General features: G+C 26.9%; 1 protein-coding gene across 2 annotated transcripts in view; it reads left to right on the plus strand.

The window, feature by feature from the left end:
• The first annotated feature begins 3,864 nt into the window (after positions 1-3,864).
• LOC129983904 (Golgi-associated PDZ and coiled-coil motif-containing protein-like) overlaps positions 3,865-24,845 on the plus strand; it is a 55,334-nt gene continuing 34,353 nt past the window's right edge. For both annotated transcript variants that reach the window (XM_056093602.1, XM_056093601.1), the window contains exon 1: positions 3,865-4,254. In XM_056093602.1, coding sequence (XP_055949577.1) covers positions 4,039-4,254 — 216 coding nt within the window. In that variant the 5' untranslated portion in view covers positions 3,865-4,038. The remainder of the gene's footprint in view (positions 4,255-24,845) is intronic.

Genomic DNA, 24,845 nt, shown 5'->3' on the forward strand with positions numbered 1-24,845 from the left:
ATATGTAATTCTTTTACCAATCAAAAATAAATGTTCTCAGAATAAATCTTTCTCAAAAAATAAATGCTAATTCACCTAATACTTGAATCAAAATTTTTATTTTTAAGAGGGAAAAATAATTACAAGCATAACTTAAAGGGTGATAAATATTAATTATAAGTGCTCATCTCATAAAAATATTTCATATTACAGATAAGGATTTGAATGGTAATTATCGTAATAATATTTGAAACAAGATAGATATATTTTGAGATCTTGCACAATTGATAAATAATGATTATTCACAAGAGAAATAATCACACATAAACAAATTTCCTTTGCCTTCAGAAAATATTTGTCTTCAAAAAATCGGACAGAGTATGAAGCATACCGTATAAAGTTAATAAAAGTTTTGTACCATCTGCCTATGCATTACATAGTTTGACACTTGCTTTCCATTTTTTTTCTTTTCGGTTATTAATATTGAGAATGTTTGTTGATATAATTTTATAATTTCCACTTGTTGATTACTGATATAAAAACTGTTTCGTTGAGCTATAACAAATAATTTGTCATTATTAAAATTTTAAATTTTAAAACTTTTATTGATTTTAAAGTGAAAATAATTATTTAAATTATTTTTTAACGTTGAAATTATATTTATAATTATTTAACACTTAAAAATTAAATTATAATTGTAATTCAAGAACCATGCGAATGAACATAATTATTTTTCTTTTGAAAAATAAGTTATACCTTACGTACTAAGATAAAATTAATTTATTTTTCCATACAAAAATTAGTATAATATTGATTGAAACCTTCTTTAAATTATTAATTTAATTTATAAAATTTTGAATATTTAAAAAAACGCATGAAATTGTAATTATTTTTCTTCCAAAAATTAAATTATAATTCAAGAATTAGGAGAATAAATATTTATTTTTCATATAAAAATGAAAAACATATTGATTAAAACTGTTTGTAAATTGTCAATTTTAAAAAATTTAGAAAGAAAGAAATTTAAAAAATAAAACACTAGCCCAGGACCGAAATTGGGCCTCGGGAATGCAATACCAGCGCCTTACGAACTATGCTGGGCGAGCGCTTGCCAAAGCCCTCACATTTTTAGTATATAAGCTATGTTGAAAGTTCGAGGGCTATTTCCTAGAAATTGGTTGGCCATTGCGGTTTAATATTTTAATGAATGAATATCTTAAAAGCATACTACTATTATAATAAATCTAAGCTGGAATTCAATTTTCCAGCCCGTATCTTGTAATCCTTGTAAATTTCTGCTACATAGATTGGTGTATAGTAAAATATGATATTAAGAATCAAATATCTTCTATCCGGTTTGGTTTTGGCAAAAGTTTAGTGAGAAGAAACCAGCCTGCATGTCGTTCTCAGCATCTGACCTTAGCTTAGGGATAACGAATATTTTACGAGCAGTTATTACGTAACCAATATTAAAAAGTCACAAATAGCAGTGATCAATACTTTTCAAAGAGAGGTGTGATTCAAATCCTTGATACGATCTTACTGCTATATTCCGATTACAGGTCTTGGATCACGACAGAAAGTAACATTCGATACGATCTGTCCAATGGAAGCTCTCGAACAAGAGTTCAGTCATGCATAGAGTTCAGTCATACTAATTAATAATTTTTAATTAATAATATGATTTAAATAGCAGATATTTGGAACAAATATTTAAGAATAAGAATAGTAAAATTATTTGTTATTCAAAAAATCGTAGATTATGCATCTCTAATTATAGATCTTGGATCACAATAGAAAATAACAATCGATACGATCTGTCCAATGGAAGCTCTCGAACAAAACAGAAAAGTAGAAATCTGTGAATGGGTTGAAAAGTGAACGGACCAGTTATTTTTGGAATTATCGTATCATTGAATGGCATATCACTGAAATTAATCGGAGCGGTGACTTCACTTGAAAGTGTGAAGTCACCGCTCCACTGCATGGGCGTGGCCTTGACTTTCCGATTAGGGATGACGAATATTTTCAGAGCGGTTATTACGTAACCAATATCAAAAAGTCACAAATACAAGTGATCAATACTTTTCAAAGAGGGGTGTGATTCAAATCCTTCATACGATCTTACTGATAATATTTCGATTACAAGTTTTGGATCACGATAGAAACTAGCAATCGATACGATATCACTGAAATTTGCCGGAGCGGTGACGATACGATCTGTCCAATGGAAGCTCTCGAAAGAAATCTGTGATTGGATTGAAAAGTGAACGGACCGGTTATTGGAATTATCGTATCGTATCATTGAATTGCATATCACTGAAATTTATCGCAGCGGTGATTTTACCGGAAAGTGCGAGGCTTCACTGGAAAGTGCGAAGTCACCGATATTCGTATTTGATGATGCACTATTCCATACAGATCATTTTTTATTGCTCGTGACATGATTGACTTTGATTACATGTGCTCTGTTTACTGCTGGCGCCATCTATTGGTAGAATATAGGACTAAAGTAAACATTTTAAAGAAATGACATATATTTTTAACTCATCTTTTCCAGAAAATGGTTCACTCTAATAAATAAATAGTTTTGAGAAAAAAAATAAAATTTAAGAAGTAAGCTGAAACAGATAAATTAATTCATTCACACGTTACTTAAATTAGTAAATTAAGTATTAATTACAATTAATAAATTTTATATTTAATATTAAGTAATATTTTTTAATTAATAATATGATTGAAATAACAGATATTTGGAACGCATATTTAAAAATAACAATAGCAATATTATTTGTTATTCAAAAAATCGTGGATTATGCATCTCTATTTCCGATACTCGCATTTGACGATGCATTATTCCATAAAGATCATTTTTAATTGCTTTTGACATGATTTTGATTATATATATTTTGTTTATTGCTGGCGCCATCTATTGGTATAATATAGAACTAAAGTTAACATTTTAAAGAAATGGCATATATATTTAATTCGAATTTTTCAAAAAATGGTTTACTCCAATAAAGAAATTAAATAAATAGTTTTGAAAAAAATCAAATTTAAGAAGTAAGCTGAAATAGATAAATTAATTCAAACACACGTTACTTAAATTAGTAAATTAAGTATTAATTACAATTAATAAATTTTATATTTAATACTAAGTAATAATTTTTAATTTATAATATGATTGAAATAACAGATATTTGGAACAAATAATTAAAAATAACAATAGCAAAATTATTAGTTATTCAAAAAATCGTGGATTATGCATCTCTGCCTTAGCTTAAAGTTACAAAGTGGGTCCCAAAATAGTTTTCATTTTAATTTAAAACGGGAATTGATAAACTAAATCTAATTCTCATATAATTTAATAAATCACAAAATAGTTTTTTTAAAAAATTAAAATGCACTGTCAGATGCTTTGATAACGTAGTGGTCAAAGATTGTTATTATTTTGTTGCGTTGTATCCCTGTACTTATAACGTTTCTATGTCATCTTGAACCACTAGAAAGTTTTGATTAGAAATGCTTTGACAGTGGTCGGTCATGCCGTGTTGCTTTGAAGAATAGTTTATCAACAAAAATAATTATTTTACTTTTGTTGTAATTATGTATTAACAATCATTACGTTGGTTTAGCAAAAAGTAGTGACAACTGAAAGAAATTTACTGCTTTACCATTGATGATTTAATTACACGCAATTTGAAAAACAATACTCTGCCATTGAGATTAAATATCTAATAAAGAAGACTGGAAAAAAATTTGAGTACTTTCTGAAACTTTCTGAAAAAATGAAACTTTCTATTTACCTGTTAGCCTCGTGAATATTCCATTTCACGATTAATCGTTTTTATTGTTATCGTTTTCTGTGCTTTATTTACTGTTTATGTATGAAGTCCGACGACCTGTCATTAGCAGTAAGGAGGCTTGATCACATAAACGATTTTTTAAAGTGCACTATCGCAACCAATTGAAATAATCTGAATATTAAGATTAGCTTGTACTTGGAATCTGCTTGGGTGCTATGTAATTCTGTTTTATTAAGTAGCTAAAAATTGAATTATGGCTATCGGTACAACTGGTATACAGTGGTTGGATTTGCTTGAATCTGAGTTTGATAAGTCATTCGTCGACTTGGATATGCTTATTGGAGAAATAGATGAGGACCAAATAGAAATAATATATGCTGCACGTCAAAAATTAACTGCTTTGAGCACAGCGTTTGCTCAATTATCGCATAAATCTCAAGTGGTATTTGAAAATAGCATGAAACTAGAGGTATGTCATCAGAAATATATATTTATATTCATTTAATCACTTTGTTTAATCCAAAGAACTGAATATGTATTTAACTATTTGTTTCAGTGCCATGAGTTTTTTTTTTTTTTTTTTTTGAGGGAGAGGAAAAGAAAGACCAAATAATATCAAAATTCATAATTTTAATAATTAAATTCTGAAACAGTAATGGATAGTTTCTACGCGAATGTAAAATTATTATCAGCACTGTTTAAAGCATTGAAAAATGAGTTTACATTCAATAAATCTTCACAAAATATTAAGTTTTCTGTATGTAACATTCAATTTTTTTTTTTTTTTTTTTTTTTTTTTTTTTGTAAATGTTTTGATATTAGTTATAAATATGTATAGAAATGTCCATTTCTTTTTAAGTCTAGAATATTTATCTTACATGTAATTCTATATAAGTTTGTATTTGGAACTGAAAGAAGAAATTTGTTATGCTATAGCAAAATTTCTCCTTTATTCTTTAAGCCTTGAATTACTCAATAATTTACTCCAGTAAAAAAAATATAATCTTGCAATACTTTTTCTTCTTGTAATATTGCTGCATTTAAAGATTTTTGTGTTATTTCATAATACCTTTTTTTTAAAGCTTGAACATTGAAACATAGCACCCACTCTTTTTTAAAGTGAAAAGCAGGGGAGGAACAGAAATTAAAAACTTTAAAATATTTTATTCTAATTTAAGGACCATTTGAAGATTTATTCTATTTTTTTTAATTGTTTCAGTATATACTATGTATGCATACTGTATATAACCATATTGTATATAACCATATCTGTATGTGTTGATATCTGTATATAACCATATTTTCATTTTGAAATAGGAATATAATTTCAGATCTCACACTTCCAAAAATAGCCTATATATTTTAAAAATAGTGTCCTTCACCACTCCTAATACAAACTGCTGAGGAGCTATAAAAGAAATAGTTACAGATATCCTTTAAAATGTACTTTAATTTAGCGAAAAATTAGCTTTTAGATGTGTTTTTATTTTTAAGAAAATTATCGAAAATTATATGAGATTTCTGTATCACAATCTTTTATCTTCTTGTAATACATTCCCATTCATCAAGTTTTTTTTAATTCATTTTTGGATCTGTTTTGTCTTAGTGGTTATCAGGAAAGGGGATTCTTCAACAGTTGTTTAAAGGTGTTATAATCACTTGTTCTCAGTTGGGGAAAAAAAAAAAGTTCAAATTTGCAAAGGAAATACAATGAAATCATTTTCATTGTATTTCCTTTGCAAATCCTTTTAATCAGGTTTATACATTTTTAGTTTATACATTTTATTATTAACTTTTTCATAAACTTTTTTTCTGTGATGATTTTTTTTTTTTTTTTTTTGATAATTTGATGTAAATTTTTATTACAAAGTATGATTTTTATTTTATGTTAGTAAGAATTCAGTGAGAGAGAAAAAAAATTGAATTTAATCTTATAAACTTTTAGCAGGCAGATTTTTTTTTATCTAGAATATTTGCAATTTAGAGATAACATTCAAATGTATCAGTATCCTTTAAGAAATTTAATTTATTTCCAAGATTCATAAATGCCATTGTAAAAAAAAGTATAAAAAGCAATCAAATGCAAGAAAAAAAAATTATGTCATTTAGTAATTATGGATGTTGTATTTTAGAAATAAACTTGAAAAAATGTGACCAGAATAAGTCATGATCTTAGTTTGAGTTTGCAAGATAGTAGGTTATATCTCGGATGCTGGTTTCTTTCTATATTTTATTTTAAATCGCTTGTTTTATAATATTTAATTTTTTTTCTATTCAGAAAAATTGAAATGAAAAATGTTTAAATTATTTTCATTTAAGTGTTTGTCCTTTGCAATACTATTATCTAAGAATCTAAGATTGAAATAGAAAAAAAAAAAAAAAAAAAGACTTTGTTCCCAAGTTAAAAAAATGATGATCAGTCTATATTCAAGAAGAAGTTTCTTCAAAAAAATTTTTATTAAAATTATATATTTAAATGCTTCAGTTAAATATCATTGTAACGCATCGCATAAGCTATCTTTAAAAGTAAGAATCTGCGACTAAAGTTACTATGGAAGCTGAACATCTCTGCAGGCATTTAATTAATTGATCTCCTTTATGTTATATTTATGTATTTATTATAAAGGGCATCAAGCAACACTTTTTGTGTTCTGTATTTATTTCTATAACTTCTATTAATTTTAAAAGCATGAAGTCAAAATGTGATCACCTTCTTCCTCAGATTATTACAGAATTAGAAAGGAAAATGTAGGATGATTCTTTATATACATGTCTCTTCTGCATTTGCATTAATTCTTGTGGTTGAATGTAAATATAGCACAAGTATACTTTAGCATTGATTCTTAAAATTTGTGTTTTCTTCTATCTATAGAAAATTCTTTCTTTCTTTCTTTCTTTTTTTTTTTACACTTAATAAATGTTTAATGTTAAATATCTTGAAATATTATCTTATAATATGAATGAACACATTATAGGATTAAAGAGCATTTGAAATTAAATGATAGGATGAGTTTAACTTTTGTAGTGGGGCCTGCTTCCAAGCCTTCCAAAAAAAAAAAACCAGCTGGTTCCGAATCTGCACTGACTGTCAGGGCAGATTTGGAACCAGCTGTTTTTTTTCTTTCCATTATTTATGACTGCTACAATTTCCATAATGGGAAACAATTAATAATCTCACTATCCTCAATGAAATAATCTATGTTTTGATCACTTAATACTTTTCTATTTATTAATTCTTCTCATATGTGATAGGAAATTTTATTTATAGTGTGGGAAATCAATCATTAATATTAATTTCATGAAAAATTATTTTTTATATTAATTCATTATGAAAAAAGAAGTTCATTTGTTGGTAAATCCCCACCCCCTTTTTTTACAAATTTTTATCCTCCTCCTTTCCTGTTGCTCTGAATCCAAATGTAAACTGAAGACGTGTAAAATGAGTTCTAAACATTAGGAAAGAGATTATTTATTAGGAAATGAAAGTTTTTTTAGTGTTTTTTTTTTTTTTCCTTGCTTTGAAACAAAAACTATGTTGACAGATTATAAACCTTTTCACATTATGCTTTTACAACTGTTGTACTAATTTGTTAGGATTTACTAATATTGCAGACCTAATCTATGGTACATTAAAATTACCTTGTGTATTAATTTTCCTCCTTTTCCTATATTTCAACATGGGTGATAGCTTGTTGATTAATTATTAAAAAGAAAGACAGGAATAAATAACTCTGTGGTTTATTATATGTAGATAATTTTCATTCATCCAAAAAAACAAAAGAGTAGGATACTTTTTTATATCTTAATTGGAATCTCTGTTTAAAATATATTTTAATAATTTTCTCCATTTATAATCTAAAGATTAAATGAATTTTAATCTAATATGTACCTTGCATATATACCTTCAATAATTTTTACATGTCTGATTTTTTATCCTTTTTTTAATAGAATGAAAAATTGTGAATGTAAAATTTGTCTTGTTAATTTAACCCTTTCGCTACTCATCCAAACCAATTGTCTGCACAAATTTTTTTCTGAAGGAGCATTTACATCACAACATCCTTGATGATACTCATTTTACATCATGCATCCTTAGTTTGAAACAGAAACTGCCTTCCAAATAGAATTTTTGTGGCCAGTTGGAACAGGTCAGTAGTGAAAGGGTTAAAGGTAATGGTTTAATTTCTCTTCTATTGTCTTGTACGACAATAATATATATAACAAAAGTATATTTGTGAAAATATTTTTTTAAATTTCCCTTTAGTTTATAGTATTAGCACTTTTCCTTGATCAGTTGCGTATAATTTAACTAACATTAAAAAGAACAATATCTCATGATATCCAAATCTAATAATATGAAATTTGTAAACTGTTTATTGTTTTTTTCACTTCCTTTCATGATTTTGTTATGAATTTTAATATGATAGAAAACTGGAGAAAGAACCAATGATGAAGTAAAGTGTCTTTTTAAGGACCCTCATATTTGGCTCTGCATTTGGCAAGTTCTGGCTCTGCAAACTTTTGTATTTGGGGATATTTGCCTCGCTCTTCCCCAATCAGCTTATTTTTGAAACCCCTGTAAACAATGCCTTATTAACTTTCTGTTTTATTTTCAGTAGTTTTTTTTAAGGCTTAATTTTGATATAAGAAAGTTAAATAACCAAATTCTCTGTCATTTGTGAAATACTTTATCTTTTCTTTGATAAATATGGGATTTTTTTTTTTTTTTTTCCTTTTTAAAAAAAATGACATTTATGATTGTTGATTTTTCTAAATTTCCTGAATTTATTTCTTTATTCATGGCTTTAAATGCAATTGGAAAACTGATATTATATATATGTGTATAATCTGTTAGACTTCACATCTATTTTTCAGTTTTGATGTATTTTCACCTCATATTATATCTTAATCATTTTCAATCTAATACATTATAATTTAATTTGATGGCTCTTCCATATTCTGAAGTCCAATTACTAACTATGCCTTTAAATGTAGTTATTATTTAGTATTTCATTTCTGTTCAGTTTGATTTTATGTACTAATTTGATTTGATTTCTTAATATTTTTATTTAAAAATAGAATTTTCAAACACTGGTAAATAAATTTTTTTCAAAAAATAATTGACAAAAACGTGACTTTTCCACAATTTAAAACAATCCTGAATAAAAACTCTTTACATATTAATTTGTCTTGCATGCGTATTTCTTTAAAGATTTACCCTAAACTTATATGAAATATTAATATATTTTAATTATAATTTTCACTGTGTATAAAAATGTTCTCTTTTGAATTTCAGAATTTGAATGATGTTCTTATTTGACTATTTATGAATGTGTATCTTCAGAAAGTTTAAAAGTTAGATTATATTTAAATTTTAAATGGAATCACTTGAACTTCACAATTTTTCTACACTTTTCCTAAAATTTACATTTAAAAACGTGATACAGCCCCGGTACTAAGTTTCCAGAACTTCACAACTTATGAGGTGTTAAACATTAATCGTGTGTTATCACTTGCAAATAATAAAATTTGGCGACAGTACTTTTTTTTTTCTAACCTTTGGTTTGTCCGGAAGGGTGTCTTTTTTTTTTTTTTTTTTCTTTTTTTAAACTCCAAAATATTTTTCTATATACTCGTTAACGAATTCCTGCTCCCCGAATTCGGATTAGAAATTCATACGAATTCAGTAAAAACACACTAACACTTTCCGATTGCTGATTTAGTGGGATGCCCCCACCCATCCAAGCGTAATTTTTTTGACATGTATAGTATAGAGACTGCATTACGACTCATTATGGAAAACAACTGATTGAAGAGTTATAAATTTGTTCACGTGATTTTACGTATTCTTCATCCTTCTATGTTTTGAATAATTAATGAAAAAATTCTTCGAATTGTCAAACAGTTTATGTTTACTGGTTAAATTATATTTCCATCATTCCACAATATATTAAATTTTAGGTCCTCTAAAATTTAAATTTGTTGTTTTCATTGCATTTATGCCGCTGCTATGAGAGAAAACATCTGCCCCCCTTCCCCTCCATCATCAAATATTTCTTGTTTATTTTAGAAATCTGAACAACTGACTGATAATTTTTTGCAAATTTATAGTTTATAATATTGGGATTTTATGCATACATTGCTTTGCAAAATTATTTTGTTGAATGAAATAGTGATCTGCATTTAAAGATTCTGAAGATTGTCTTTAAAAATTTTCAATACTGAACTGCTTTTAATGAAATTATATTTTAGAAAATTACTATTAAACTCAAAAGTAATTGCTAAGTATTGCATGAAATCGTCCGAACTCTTCTTCCTCCTTTTTCTTTTTAATTTAAATCTTCTGTTAACTAGTTACTTTTTGTCGTGCTGCCATCTAGGAACATGCAGACTGCTTATCTTCTTGAGAATTGCATTTTAGCATAGAATGGATTTTTTAGTAAATAAATCCTGAACTTAAATAGCATTGCAATATGCATTCTATTTTTTTTTATTGAAAAAAAAATGTTCTGCTATTAGTCCCGAAATTTATATAACTTTTATTGAAAGCACCATGAGATTTTGCAAATCAGCGTTTTTTAAAATATAGGTTTTCGTAGCCCATCTTCCACCATTCCTGACCACATACACGATTAAGGTGTACGTACACACTTGAAGATTTTTTTTTTAATTTTAACTTTAAAAATACAGTTTTTTCACAGTAGGTTATTAATATATGTTTAAACTCATTTCAGTGCGAAAAAAACCATATTACCCTAATTATTAATTAATTAAATAATATTTAATGAGCTAATTAGCCTATTTTTTGAAACATGATATCTTAAATTCTAATTTGTACAGACACACAATTCTAGTTTTAAATTATGCCTAATATTAGTCTTCATGTTGTCTGCCTCAAACAAGTTATAAAAATGTATAGTTTTTTTAAACAATTTTTTCATCAACAATGAATAGAAAAAACGGGATTTTTTCTGCAATTTTAACTTTTAAACAGCTATTAAAAATTTATTTCTATAAATATAACTTTGATTGAGGCACAAAACATCCGCTATTTCATAAAGATTATTTTGATATATAAATAACTGTATTTGGTTCATTTCTGGTTGAGTTATGATTGTTTGAATGAAGCAAGATAGTGGGAAAATATCACTCTTCATAAAATGAGTTTTAAAAACACCGTAACTAGAGTTTTTAATGAAAGCACCTCAAGAAAAATAATTATAACTCGAGAAATATTTCGAATATTTACAACATCTTGGTATCGTTTGAAAGCTAAAGGATCAGAGAACATTATTAAACAATAATAAAAAAAAAAAATCGATATTTTGAACGATGTTCGAAGTTTCAAGTGTGTACATACACCTTAATTTTAATTACATAGAAAAGTATTTTTCTGTTCTGTACTATAAAGTTACTCAATAGCAGTGCTTAAATTTACTTAAGCAGAATTCATTGTTTAAGTTAATGTAAAAAAGCATATTTAAACATTTTGTATTTTATTTAATACTTTAAAAATCATTTATATAATTTATACAAAAATATGAATTTTAAGTTAATTGGATTTTATGCATGCAATTCTTTGGAAAGTTATTTTGTTGAATGAAATAGTAATTTACATTTAAAGATTCTGGAGACTGACTTGAAAAATTTTCAATACTGCACTGTTTTAAATGGAATGATATTTTAGAAAATTATTGTTAAATCATTATAGTATCAGAAAAATATTATTCAAGCAAACAAATTTTGTATATTTAGATAATATAATATAACATTAATATGTGTAAAAATCTATACCATCTACACTGCGGCTTCGGTCGCGTTTATTTGTTTTATATATAGATGAGAAAAACCAAAACACATATTACAATTTTGCGTCATACAAATTTCATATTCAGCCCTTTAAGAATATTTTTAAAACCCTCAACTGTAATTAATTATTAATTTAAATTCTTGAAATGAATGACATTTTTAGTTTCAAATTCAGCGCAAATATATTTATAAAGACTCTTCGGAGCTTATAACATATAATGGGTTGTCAGATTCATACTGCCTTTTTTTAAGATTAAATTTTATTTTGTGATATTCAAAGGAAGGTCACCTAAAGGCTCTTTGGTCTCGGATAATCGTGCCTTGATTTAATGCTTGATGTAATTACATACTTAAGAGTTCTTAAAATGAGCTGCAAGTGAAAAGAGAATTTCAATTACTACAAATTGAAATAATTTTCGTGATATAAAATGCATTATTCGCATTGAACAGCGCCATATAAATAAACATAATTATAAAATATTTATTAATTTATTTTTTGTGGAATATTTTTGGTTTGATGCAGGTTTTATGATCTGCTTTCATATCCGTTCTATTTCAGGGGTCTTAATATTCAAATTTTTTGCACTGTTTAATAAATTAATCAAAACTTGTTACTCAAATTTCGTGCCTCATGATATAACAATAATGGTTTACTGGAACAAAAAATAAATAAATAAAATGCCTGAATTCTAGATATTGCGACATTAAAAAAAAGGTAAAAATTTTTTAATTATAAAATGAAAAGCTGAATGGAAATATCGGCTTTAGCATTTTAAAAAGTATGACTAATGTGTGTGTTTAACTAATTTTAATTAATATAATATATAATATTATATATAGATAAAATATATAAAACTAATTTATAAAATTAAATAAAGTTTTATTCAAGGAACTCATTAAAATGTACTTTTAATAGACATTGTTTAATGGTAAATAATTGTACGTGCATATTGAAATTGTTGCCGTTATTTTTTGCACAATAAACGCAAAAATGAAAACATCTAAAGAAAGCAATTTGATATTGATAAAAATCAACGGCTATTAGGTGTTATGCTAAATTGTGAACAAATTTAATATTTTTGTTTAAAAAAGTGGAATTGGTACTAATTTTGTTTAGATTAAGTTTGAAAAATTAATTAAAAATCAATGTTTCTTAAAAGCTAATTCCTTGAACTTTATGATGGTGTAAAAACAAGAATAAAGAACATAAGAAACTTTTACCACTTTGAAATGGACGTCGAAATTTTTTAATAGTGGAATTAATCTTTTTAAGTGTTAAGGAATATTTATGTTCTAAATTTCTTACAAGTTCCTCAGTTATGGTATCATGTGAAGATTTAAATAAATAAAACAAACAAACAGGCATTTAATTTTATATAGAGAGATTGGCATTCTGCTCATTATTATTATTTTTGCTGTTATTTTATTACCATTAATATATTTCTTTTAATTTATAGATTATTTTGATATTTATTTATGCCATATTCATGAGTAATTTTGGTTTGATCTGTATTTTCTAATACATTATATTCTATGAATGAAATACTTCAATCAGTTCATTTAAATTGACCTAATGACAATCTTATATAAATCTTTATCCTTTTTAATGTAGAGATAGTAATATGCACTCACAACATTTGAATATATTTGTATTATAGTTATTATTTTGAGGAAGGTACATTATGTTTTTAATTATTGTTTTTGAAATACGCTCAATTTCTGATATTTTTTCTGGATTACCAATTAAATATATGACCTTAAAGCACTAATATATCTCTACAAATGCTTTTTTTATAATATCAATTGAATATCTTTTGATTAAATCGTTTTACTTCGAATTATTTCATTTGATAGCCATATGCAAGTTTTTTCTAACTAATTCTGCTAAATAGCTTATCAATAATTTATGTAGAAAAATACGTAAACAAAAATCTGAATTTACATTAAAATTTTTATGTATTAATATTCTTCTAACAAACTTCTGTTTTTCTCCTCATTCTTCTCATAGTTTTGAATTTCGAATACCAGATCATTTTTCTTCATCCTTTAAATAATGATTTTATATTGCACGGTCTTGAAGACATGTTTATACCGAATTAAATAAGTTTACAAATGTTTCAAGTTTCTGTGCGGTAATGTAACGTAAGGCTTAGACCTTCCTTCTAGATAGCTATTTGTTTATTTTATCCTTGTAATTTTTTTTTTTTTTTTTTTTTTTTTTTGACTTTCGTTTGCTATAGCAATTGTTTTCAACATATCGCTCCTTAATAATACCATAAAACTGATTCCGAATAAAAAATGCTTTACGAAACTTTAGACTACTAATTTTGTTGATTGATACTATTTTAAGTCTTAAAAAAAATGAAATTCTTAACTGTATGCTGAAATATAAAAAAGCCACTCTTAAAAGTATTATAAAAGTAGGCGCTTGTTGTTTATAAATTCTATAGTAACTAAAATTTCTTTGAGTGTAAGGAAACAGAATCTGATCTATTACACTTAACAATGTGTTGATATTATACTCTGAAACTGAAAGAAATACATTTTTATGTTTACATATATTTGGGTAACTAAGTTAATAACTTCCTTTTTATCTACCAGCTTGCGGGTCCGGTTAGCTCAACAGCTGCCTAATCGGAAATCCGTCATTGTGTATCATGCCTTCTTTTCCGGGGGAAAAAAGATCGAATCTTTGGCTTGATTTAGAATTATGTTTAATCCAAAAACTCTTTGTTTAGAAAAGTAAATGGACGTTCCATTTTGCAAGTAAATAATTCTTCTAACCTTTTAGAAGAATGATTCTTTATTGAATATTTAATTTAAAATAGTTTGGGAAATAGCATTCATTATTAGAGTCAGTTTTTTTTCATTTAATGATCCTAGATGACAGCCTAGAAATGTCATCCTAGTAGATTGGTTGTCCGCCTTATGAAATTGTCGCGAAATCAATATTAATTTGCATTATTTTTTTATTTTATTTGCAATTTTTAAACATTATCTTAATGAATTTTTAATCTACAACATAATCGTCCTGTGAAATCTAAAACATGGGTAGAATTTAGAATATCTGTATCCCTTTTGTTTGTGCTTATCGGGTGCTCAAATCCAATTTCTGTTTTGGTGTCAAAAAACTCAGATAGTTTTTTTTAAGTTTGCAGTTTTCATATATTTATGCTGATTTTTGAAAGTTGTGGCTTAGTATTTTCTTGCAGCATTATTTAAATTTTGTTTCGCTTTTTTTCCCCCCTTTCTTTTCGTTGATCATTTCATTTGAAATCGATTTTCGTGATCAGTTCTGAATTGAGTGTTCGTGAACATGAATCTCGCTACAGAGAAACATAACTAATATTAACATTATTGCAATTTACATCTAAAGTGCACTACAAATAATATTTTTTCTTTCCTATTTCATAAGTATTGTGCTAATTTGCATAAGATTTTCTACTACAACTTTCGTCATTAAACCTGTGATAATCATATTTGTGGTATTGTATCAAGATAATAGCTCATCTGCTAGTATTTAAAAAATAAATGAATGAAAATTATTGGGAAAACGCATTATTTAAGCGCATGGATATTTTTTCTTTGTCTAGGATCTTTATATCCCTTTGCACTGTTTGTGTTTATCATGTAACTCAAAAGTAAGCATGGTACTTATGTATTAACTGCTTATCATTGGCGAACTGTAGGCTTAATTCTGTGTTATTGGTGAACGTAGTCAATTGACTAACATGAAATACTTAGCGATTTTGTGTGTGTGTGACAATTAATCCTTGGTTCCGATAAACGGTGGCATCTTTGGCGGAATTTTTAATTTGGTGATTAATCATTGGCATGCGATTGAACGTTTCAAACATAATGGTCTGGCCTGTAAATCAACAATTTGGCCTGTAAGCACTTCATTTATCTTTATTATTAGTAGAGATATTAACTACACAGATATTAAACAGAATCTTTCTTCATTAGATATTAACAGTGGAAGAAAATCATATGTTTTATTGCAAGTGAATAAAACAATTAAGAAATTCAATCTCATTGCAATGATGAAATACATTTTTAAAAATTATGCTGGAAAAAGTTTAATAAAAAATTAATGAAATTCAGGAAAAATTTTCTCAATTCAATTTGCGTCATTAAGAAAAAGAATATATATATATTTTTAAATTTTAAGAAGTCAAAAAATTAATTTTGTGCAGTAATATTATGGGAATTATTGTAAAAAAAAAACCCGCTAAATTTAATTTTTAAATAAATAAAATTTTTAAAAATCACATAGAAGTACATAAATTAATTCTCCAAAATATTCCAAAACATCTGTGCCTAGCTCAAATGGTCTACCCTGCTAATCCCCAATACATACATTTGCTTTATTAGTCTAGGGAAGTGCATAAGTTAACATAAATACAAAAACCTTATCTAATGAAACAAAAATTATTATGTGTGACTTTGATTTAAAAAACTGATTAAATTTATTATTTTTTTTAATAAAATGATACATTACCAAATCTTATTCTGGCTTTAATATGAAGTATTCTAGTAACTAGCATTTCTATTACTGAAAGCTGATAAAATCAATATTAAATTTTTATTGAAAGATTTATACAACTTTTATGCGCTAAGTGTTTTCATATTGTATCAAGCGGATATTCTGTGGGGAGTTTTGTATATTTCAAAGTAGTCAAATATTATGTTATTTCTGTAAACTTTTTGATAAACATTTTTGTTTTCATTGCCTTGCTTTTTTTCAGGGATATTTTGATTACATGTTGACAGGTAAATTGATTCTTTGATGTATTCAGTGATTATATGCACTTCTTTGTCAAGTAGAACCCTTTCAAGCGTATTCATAGTCTTGACTTGACAATCAAGATTGCGAATGAAGTTTTTTGGTCTCGCCGATGCAAAGCTATCTGCCGACATTCCTAAAGTGACTAGATCTTCAACCGGGTCACCCTTGAACCGGGGCAAACGAACCAAAATGGTAGTTAGGAATGTGTTAAAGATATTTGGACAAACTACAAAAAATATGCAAATAAATTAATAAAATAAAAATTCGGAAACCAATTTTATCTTTGGTTATATTGGTTCTTCCTCATTCGTCTTATTCTGTGATCCTATTTTATGTGTGATTTTTCATGTATTCTATGTATGCAAAGGGAAAGTATTGCTCAAACGAAAAGTCAAAAAATTCGAGCTCGAGATTTCGTTTGAATCTCCACGTTTCAGACCCCTTGAATTCGAAAAGCATATTATTGAAATTATATCTGTCTCTCTGTGAAAATGATAACTCAAAAACACTTTGAGTGATATGGCAAAATTTGGCGTATGGATTTAACACCAAAATTGTAGATTTCTGTCAAATTTTGAACGAAATCCGTTCAAAGGAGGTCTGTCTGTTTGAGTAGAAGTGAACTTTATAATTATAATATGAAAAAAAAATCTAAATAAACAAAATTTTATACATAAGTTTAGCTTCTGAAATGAAGTTTGTATTAAATTTTAAACCAAATCCGGTAAGTTGTTCATCGTCTATCGGTCTACTTTCATGCATGTAACTTAAATAAATGAAATATGGGATGTAAACTTGTTATTATAATTGCAGTTCTATGTCAAATTTGTATTGCAATCTTTCGGGGGAAAAAACGGCGAAAATACATTTGATTTTCTGCTGTATATTAAATCCATGCCATCGATTAACTTCAAAAGTCGCTTTCTAGATTGAACAAAAAATGCCAAATATCGATATTTTATTGCTTCCTAATGTCATGCATTTAATACACTATTATTGGTTTTCTTTATTATACTATGGCATGGATTTAATATACAGCAGAAAATCAAATGTATTTTCGACGTTTTCTCCCCCCCGAAAGATTGAAATACAAATTTGACATAGAACTGCAATTATAATAACAAGTTTACATCCCATATTTCATTCTTTATATGCACTTTATATACATATATTTCTTTATTATACACAACTCATATACGAAACTAAACATTTGATCACTCGTGATATTCACGGTTTTTGCCCAAAGTTCATAATTTTATGCGGTGGGAGGAGGAATAACAGCTTTATTAGAAATCATGCGAGAAATTTTCAGGGAGATTAATCCTTTGGGTTTATTTTAAGTTTCAGTCATTTAATCGTTGTAATATGAATAACTTGTTCAATAAGTAAAATAGTAAAAAACTTGAAAGAATTATTTCAAGTTCATTAAATTTTTTCAGTTCCTTGTTAACTTCTAAAACGTCAAAATGGGAAAGCTGCTGTAGTAAATGAAATCATATTCCTTTGGATGTGTAAATAGGGAACTAAAATTTGATTTTATAATCTTGTTTTATTTTTCAAAATTAAAATTTTTAATTTATTACCAGGTAATACTTGGAAAACATTTTGAGGAATTTAATAACTAATTAATTTTTTAATGCTTATATATTAGTGTACTGAATGCTTTTTGTATCAGCCCACTAATTTTTTGGTCAATATTGTTTCTATATGCAGTAATATGGGTGTTGGTGTATTTGCGCATTAATTTGAGCTGCAAGCATTAATTTGCGTCTGTTAGTAGTAACTGATTTTTTTTTATATCTATATCTGACTTTGTATGTTTATAAAGAATGATATTTGCATTAAAAAAAAATCTTCTCGACTCAATCTATTAAAAGATTAATATAAGAGCTTAAGCTGTTTATTGAGTTAGAATGAAACTTGATGGCGTTTAACAATAATTTTAATGTTGTTCATATTTATTTACAAATTTTCCCCTTTAATATTTTACTTCACTTTGTAATAACAATAATATCCCTGATCTTTAAAAATTTCATTAAATGCAGTTACTCTGTTTTTATGTAGTGATTGTTCAATTCCTTTTCGTAAATTTCGTGGATGGAACGTAGTGTAATTTATTGTTTTAAAGAATTTCGATGCTATTACGAGCGGTCTAAATTAAATTCAATCATTGTGTCATATGTCAATAAAATATATATTTATGTATCCATCCGTTTTCTGATTAAGTAAAGTCTTTTATTTACAAAGTGAAATGCAAGCTGCTTAAAATGAAGTTCAAAGTTCTTAAAACTATTCAGGATCATTTACGTAGAATGTTACTAAGAACATAATTTGTAATAATTACAATCATCCATTATAACGACACATCACAGGCTCACTGTTATCTAATAACTAAATGTACATTGTTTTATGTTGTGCTAAAATGTTATTTTTTTCGGCCTTTTTCAAGGTATGCAATGAATTTAATAACTAAATTGGTTTGGAGTAGATAACGCACGCATGAGTTGATTCCATTAAGAATTAATAGATTCCTTCCTATTCTTCAAGGATTAAAGTTTTTATACTTGGCTTTTACAAATATGGAGTAGTTGTTTTAAGGAGATATTCTTTATTATTTCAATTCTATCAAACGAGAAATATTTTACTATCGAATAAAATCAAGTAATAATAATAAAATGCAAAACTTGATTTAAATTTCAGTTTGCAGCAAAAGAATTATTCAAAATGTTGTACCCTCCTTATAGTTTATGACAAATGAGTTTAATTTTATTTAAATACTAATATTTTTCTTTCGCAAAAAGTATTAATGTTCGAACCTACTAGAATATAAGCCAAAGAAAAATCCTTGCTGGACAAGGCGTTAATTCCCCCACTGATGATATTATTATGAATATTAGACATACTATATTATTAGAATATTATGATGAATATTAAACCTTTTACATCAACGCATTTTTAATTTGATTAATATTTCAATGATTTAATGTTTATTTTATTTTAATAATTTTATGACTGTATATTTGTTTTTATATATTTATTTATTATGCCTTTTAATTTTAAAAATATTCGTACTCAAATTTAGATAAGCTGGCTCTCGGTGTTTATGTGTACTGTAACAACTAAGTGAGCATGACAACACACATGTACAAAGTGTTAGTTTTATCTAAATACTTTATAATTCATTAAATTTGCATTTTTTACAAATCTATGAATTTGACAAATAATTTAATAAATTTTTTTAAAAAATGAACTTGCCCGTGTTACTTTTAGTTCAGCGACTGTTCCGCATAATCAGAAATCCATCATTGAATATCATTACTTGTTATTCGATTGTTTTTTGTTTTTTTTTTAAGTTTATGAGAAGCGCTTCGATATAATATTTTAGATTCATCTTTATTTTTAAATTAATAAAGTCTAGTTCGTATAAACACTTTTATGCATGAGTATACATGAATTTCTTGCTTAAAACATGTTAGATACAGAATTTGTATAAAAAGAATCGCACTTCATATCATCTTTCTTTCTTTGAATAAACTTAAATGATTTTCAATGGAACTGTTATGAAAATTAATTTTAAATATGTATTAATTAATTTTTATTGTTATATATTTATGTCACACCTCCATTCGTGTGTCAAAGAAAATTAATTAAAAATCTCCAAATCTCAACGTTACTGGCATTAGGCTTCAAGTATGCATATTACTGTGAAGTACTGTTTATAATTGTTTGTTTATTCGTCGCTTCATCATAATCTTAATTCCTACGTATTTATTGTAATGATAAATTTATTCCTTTATAGAAGGCAAAGAATGCAAAGTTTCGGATATTTGTCGTTTTCGATGTTGAAGACTGAAATTTGGTGAGAGCAGAGATAATTTTCGTGAAATATCTGAAATTATAATAACGATATAATGATCTTGGAATAACCCAGAAGACAAATTATTTGGGACTAATTTAAGTAATGATGAAGAATGTGATTTTGCCTTCTTTAAAGTTGCAATAAAATTCATTAAAAAATATAGAACTTATTGTGTTTGTTAGAACATTTGTGAAAAATATTCCATGAATTTAATTCGATGATAGTCAATATCTTAGATGACAATTAAAAGATTTTTAATTAAGTGGTTTTCTCTATGGACATAAATCATAAAATAAGAAATGTATAATTTATACTCAAGATAGCAATAAAAGTATGATTTTCTTACTTTTATGATATGTGTTTGGTTTTAAATTTAATTTTTATATTTAATACTATGTAGTAATATACTAGCATTTACTTAAAAAACTTTTTAATTACTGCTTTTAAATAAATTTACATTAAAAGCATTACAATTACAAAGCAAGAATTACATTTATCAATTGCAATTATCAAAGTTATTTATTAAAATTTCAATTGCACGTCCTTTCATTCATATGTCGTTTTACATCTTTAACTTGAAATATATGTAAATGATGTTTTATTACATATTGCTTTTCCGCTCAATACAAAATTTACAAAGAACATTTTAAAATATTGTGATAATTTATACATATTTACTTTTATTGTAAATCATGAATCATATTCATTTTTCAGTTCATTTTATACGGCATTTATAAATTCATCTAATGCTGAGGTTTTTTTATTTGTAGTGAAATATTTTGTGCCTGATTTTAATATTATTCTTAATATTTAAATCATTTGCATGAATTCTATATGTAGTTACAACCAAGAGCTGATTATAAACATTACACTTTCAAAGAAACTGACTTAGTTTTTTTTTTCTTTTGCTGCTATTATTTTTTTTTTAATTTCTGGTGCTAATACATTTTCATTTATTGCAAATTTAATAGGTCTTAATCTCAAAATATATTTAAACCTCGAAGTAACAAAATTCGCACTTAATAGTTGGAATTTGAATAATAGGAATTTTTTTATTGCCTCTACAGCATTGTATTAAAAATTTCATATTTGCAGCTTTCTTAGGCAAATCAAAGAACAATGTCCTATTTTAATCATTAATTTTAATAAAATTTGTGTTTTTTCTTTTTGACGCAATTGATCCTCTAAATCGAAACTATATTTATTTTCATAAGATGTAATGGCGATTTAAGAAAAATGACATTATTATGCGAGTTTATATTATAAATATATGTTATTTCTGAGCTACACTTTCAATTTTATAATACATAAAAAGCTAAAATATGCAAAATATAAGTAATGTTGATTAAAAGAAATATCACTATGTGAAATTTCTTTTGATGAGTCATCAAGTTAACTAGTAAAATATTAGTGTGTGATGCAAGGGAGATTGCAAAATACAACTGTAGCATTTTTCAGCTGCAAAAAAAAACTATTGTTCAATTTTTTTTTAATTTTTTTTTTTTTTTTTTTTTTGTATTGGGGGGAAAAAAACGATTTTTGTACATTTTTCCGCTAATTTGGCCAATTTGTTTTTAAAGTTTAAAGAATTATAGCTTAGGAGTTTATGGATTTGTTAACATGCTATTATAATCTTCGTCATCTCTGGATATTTTTTACAAGAGCATATATGCATTAATTATCACAATTTATAATCTCTTGGTTAATTTTTTACGATTTTATTCAGATTTTTTCTTACCATTTTGATTACAGAAAAATAAAATTTATTCATGCCATTAAAAGATTTTTCACATGAAATATATTCATATTATACATTATTTTTTTTTTTTTTTTGAAATTTATAACCAAGCTTTTTATGACATTTACAATAACTTTTTTCAATATATTTATATTAATTATTACATAAAGATTAATTTTTTTTACTAAACATTAAATGTTTTATAGCATTTACTCTACATTCCACTTCAAATGCCATGGAAACTATTCTTAACCCTTTAAAGGGCCATTTTTTTCTAGTCATATTATATTAAAATATTTTTAGGCTTGAAGTTAGAATAAGAAAAAGGATTCATTTAGCTTATTAGATAAATTTAATTTGGTTAATTAATAATTAAGTAACAAATCAAGACACATCATTTTGTCTGAGATAAAGAACTGAAGCATCTTAAGTTTCTGACTTACTAAAAAAATTTGTCAGAAACGTATGCCAACCTACATAATTTCATACAAAGATTGATAAATTTGGTGGGAAGCATACTTCCCATGGCACTAGAAAGGGTTAAATGAAATATTTCAAACAAAATATACCAGTAATAATTCAAACACACTCACATGAATTGTACAAGCTCTTTATATATTTCTGAATATTCATATTTGGCATTAAATTAAAAGAAGAATATAAATAAAATTTTAACTCAATCAGATGTTCTCAAAAATGGTCAATACATTAAGAAGTGCCAAACAGTAACAGATGATTATTTTTGAAGATACATATATCACGTAATTTACAATACATTGCTCCAATTATTTAAAATCCCAAGATACATAAATATATTGTTCATCTTTGTTGTTTTATATTTTCTTTTGATTATAAAAACAGATAAAGCATTCAGTCATTATTTAAATAAAAGATAATGACTTGATTGAAATTTGAAATAAAATTTTAAGTTACCACATAATTTTTATTTGAATTATAAAATGATTTTTAGATCTAAGATTTATCTTTAAATTCTTAAATTCTTTCTTTGTCTTACCTGAATTTCTTTCTTTTTTAATAACTATTTATTATCCCTGGTAGATTGGAGAGTAAACTAATTTCATGTTTCTTGTCACAGAAAATGAAAAAGTAGACAAACATTTAAATTTCATTAATTTTTCTTCTCGTATCTCCTGTTTCTTTTTAATTTATTTTTGAAATCACAATGAGGCTGATGAAATATTTCACATGAAGTCGTGCCTTTCATATTGGGCACCAGAACGCGATCCTCCCAACTATTTATAGAATAAACTAAAACACTACATCTTTTCTGGAAAATATGTTTCTGCTAATTGATAATCCATATCATATTCGTGTAATTCACTCAGGTCTCTGTTTTGGTCACTGACCTCTGGTTCATTATCATACATTACTTCGGCGTCTTTTTCGATTTCTGATGATTTGTTGCTCTCGAAGTTTTCCCGGACATCCGCATCAGAAAAACTGTGTTCACTAACATTTTTATGACTGTTCGGAGCAGTAAATTGCTCATTATGTGACATCTGCCGGCAGAAAGACTCCATGACATTCCATTCGATGTTATCCACTTTCAGTATTACACACTGATCTTTTTGCTTCTGTTGCGCCAGCAAATCATTTACAGCACTTGTCGTGATATTTCCCGTCAACAGCACAGCTGTCAATACGTGAGCCAGAGATTTATTTATCTCCGAACTTTGAGACCGGAGCTCTGTACTTATCCTGTGAATATCACTAATGGATCGATTACGCATTTCATACACAATCTGTTGAAGAATGTCGTAAATGTGCGTCTCTTCCTGCTGGATTCTTTTGCACGAGTCGATGAAAGTATTTTGAGCTACTAAAAGAGTTGCAAAACTATTGTCTACTGTTGTACTCAGTTCAAACACTTTCTTATCTAGATCTTCGCTAATATTTGAAAGTTTTGGTTCCAGCTTCGGCAAAGGTTCGATCTGTTCGTGAAGTCTTTGAAATTCTTGTCGCACCATCTCTCGTGTTTTGCTGCCTTGTTCTAAAGTGTTTGAAAGGTCAGATTTCAGCTCATCCGATGTTTTCCAAAGTTCTTGTATACCGTTAATGACTTTTCTCGTATACATTTCCACGTCTGAGTCCAACTCTCTGAATTTTGCTTCATGTGCGCTAAGTGCCCTGTCTAATACCGCTGTCAGGTTTTCCAACTGTTCTTGAGTAACAACCTTGCCTACGTCAAAGAATTCCGCACCTATTCTGGCCCGTTCTGCATGGTTAAAAATAGCCGATAAATTATCAATTTTGTCCTTGCCGTCTTGGAGTAATGTAAGTACACGTTCGTTTGCACCAATAAATGTTGTATTTAATTCGACTAGGGCTTGTTCACTTTTATTTTCCTTATGATAAAAAGTCAATCGAATATCTTTCATTTCTGTGTTTAACTGTTCAAAGTTGGTATTGATCACACCCATCAATTCGTCCTTTGTAAAGGTTGCTATACCTTTCACTTGATCCCGTATTTCTTCTAATTTTTCATCTTTCTTGACAGTCTCATTTTCCAGCGTCATACATCTTTCTTCTCCTTTGACCAAGCGCTCCAGAATGTCATCTACCGAATTATGTAAATCTCTTTCTAGTAGTTCTAATTTGCCCATAACTCTTTCCAATTTGATGTCGAGCTTCGCGTCCAGGTAAGCAGCTTTGTTGTTGATTCTCTCGTTCAGATTTTCTATCCTCCGCGATAGGTGTTCATTAGAAAATTCCTCTTTGATGTCTTTGCTTACAACTACCTCCTCTACCTTCTCCATCCGGACGTCAAATTTGGTATCCAGTCTGCCTAATTTTGATTCAATATTTTCCATTCTGCGCACCAGCTGGTCGAGTTGGAAATCAAGT

Source organism: Argiope bruennichi, chromosome 9, assembly GCF_947563725.1.
Source record: "Argiope bruennichi chromosome 9, qqArgBrue1.1, whole genome shotgun sequence".
Taxonomy (NCBI): Eukaryota; Metazoa; Arthropoda; class Arachnida; order Araneae; family Araneidae; genus Argiope; species Argiope bruennichi.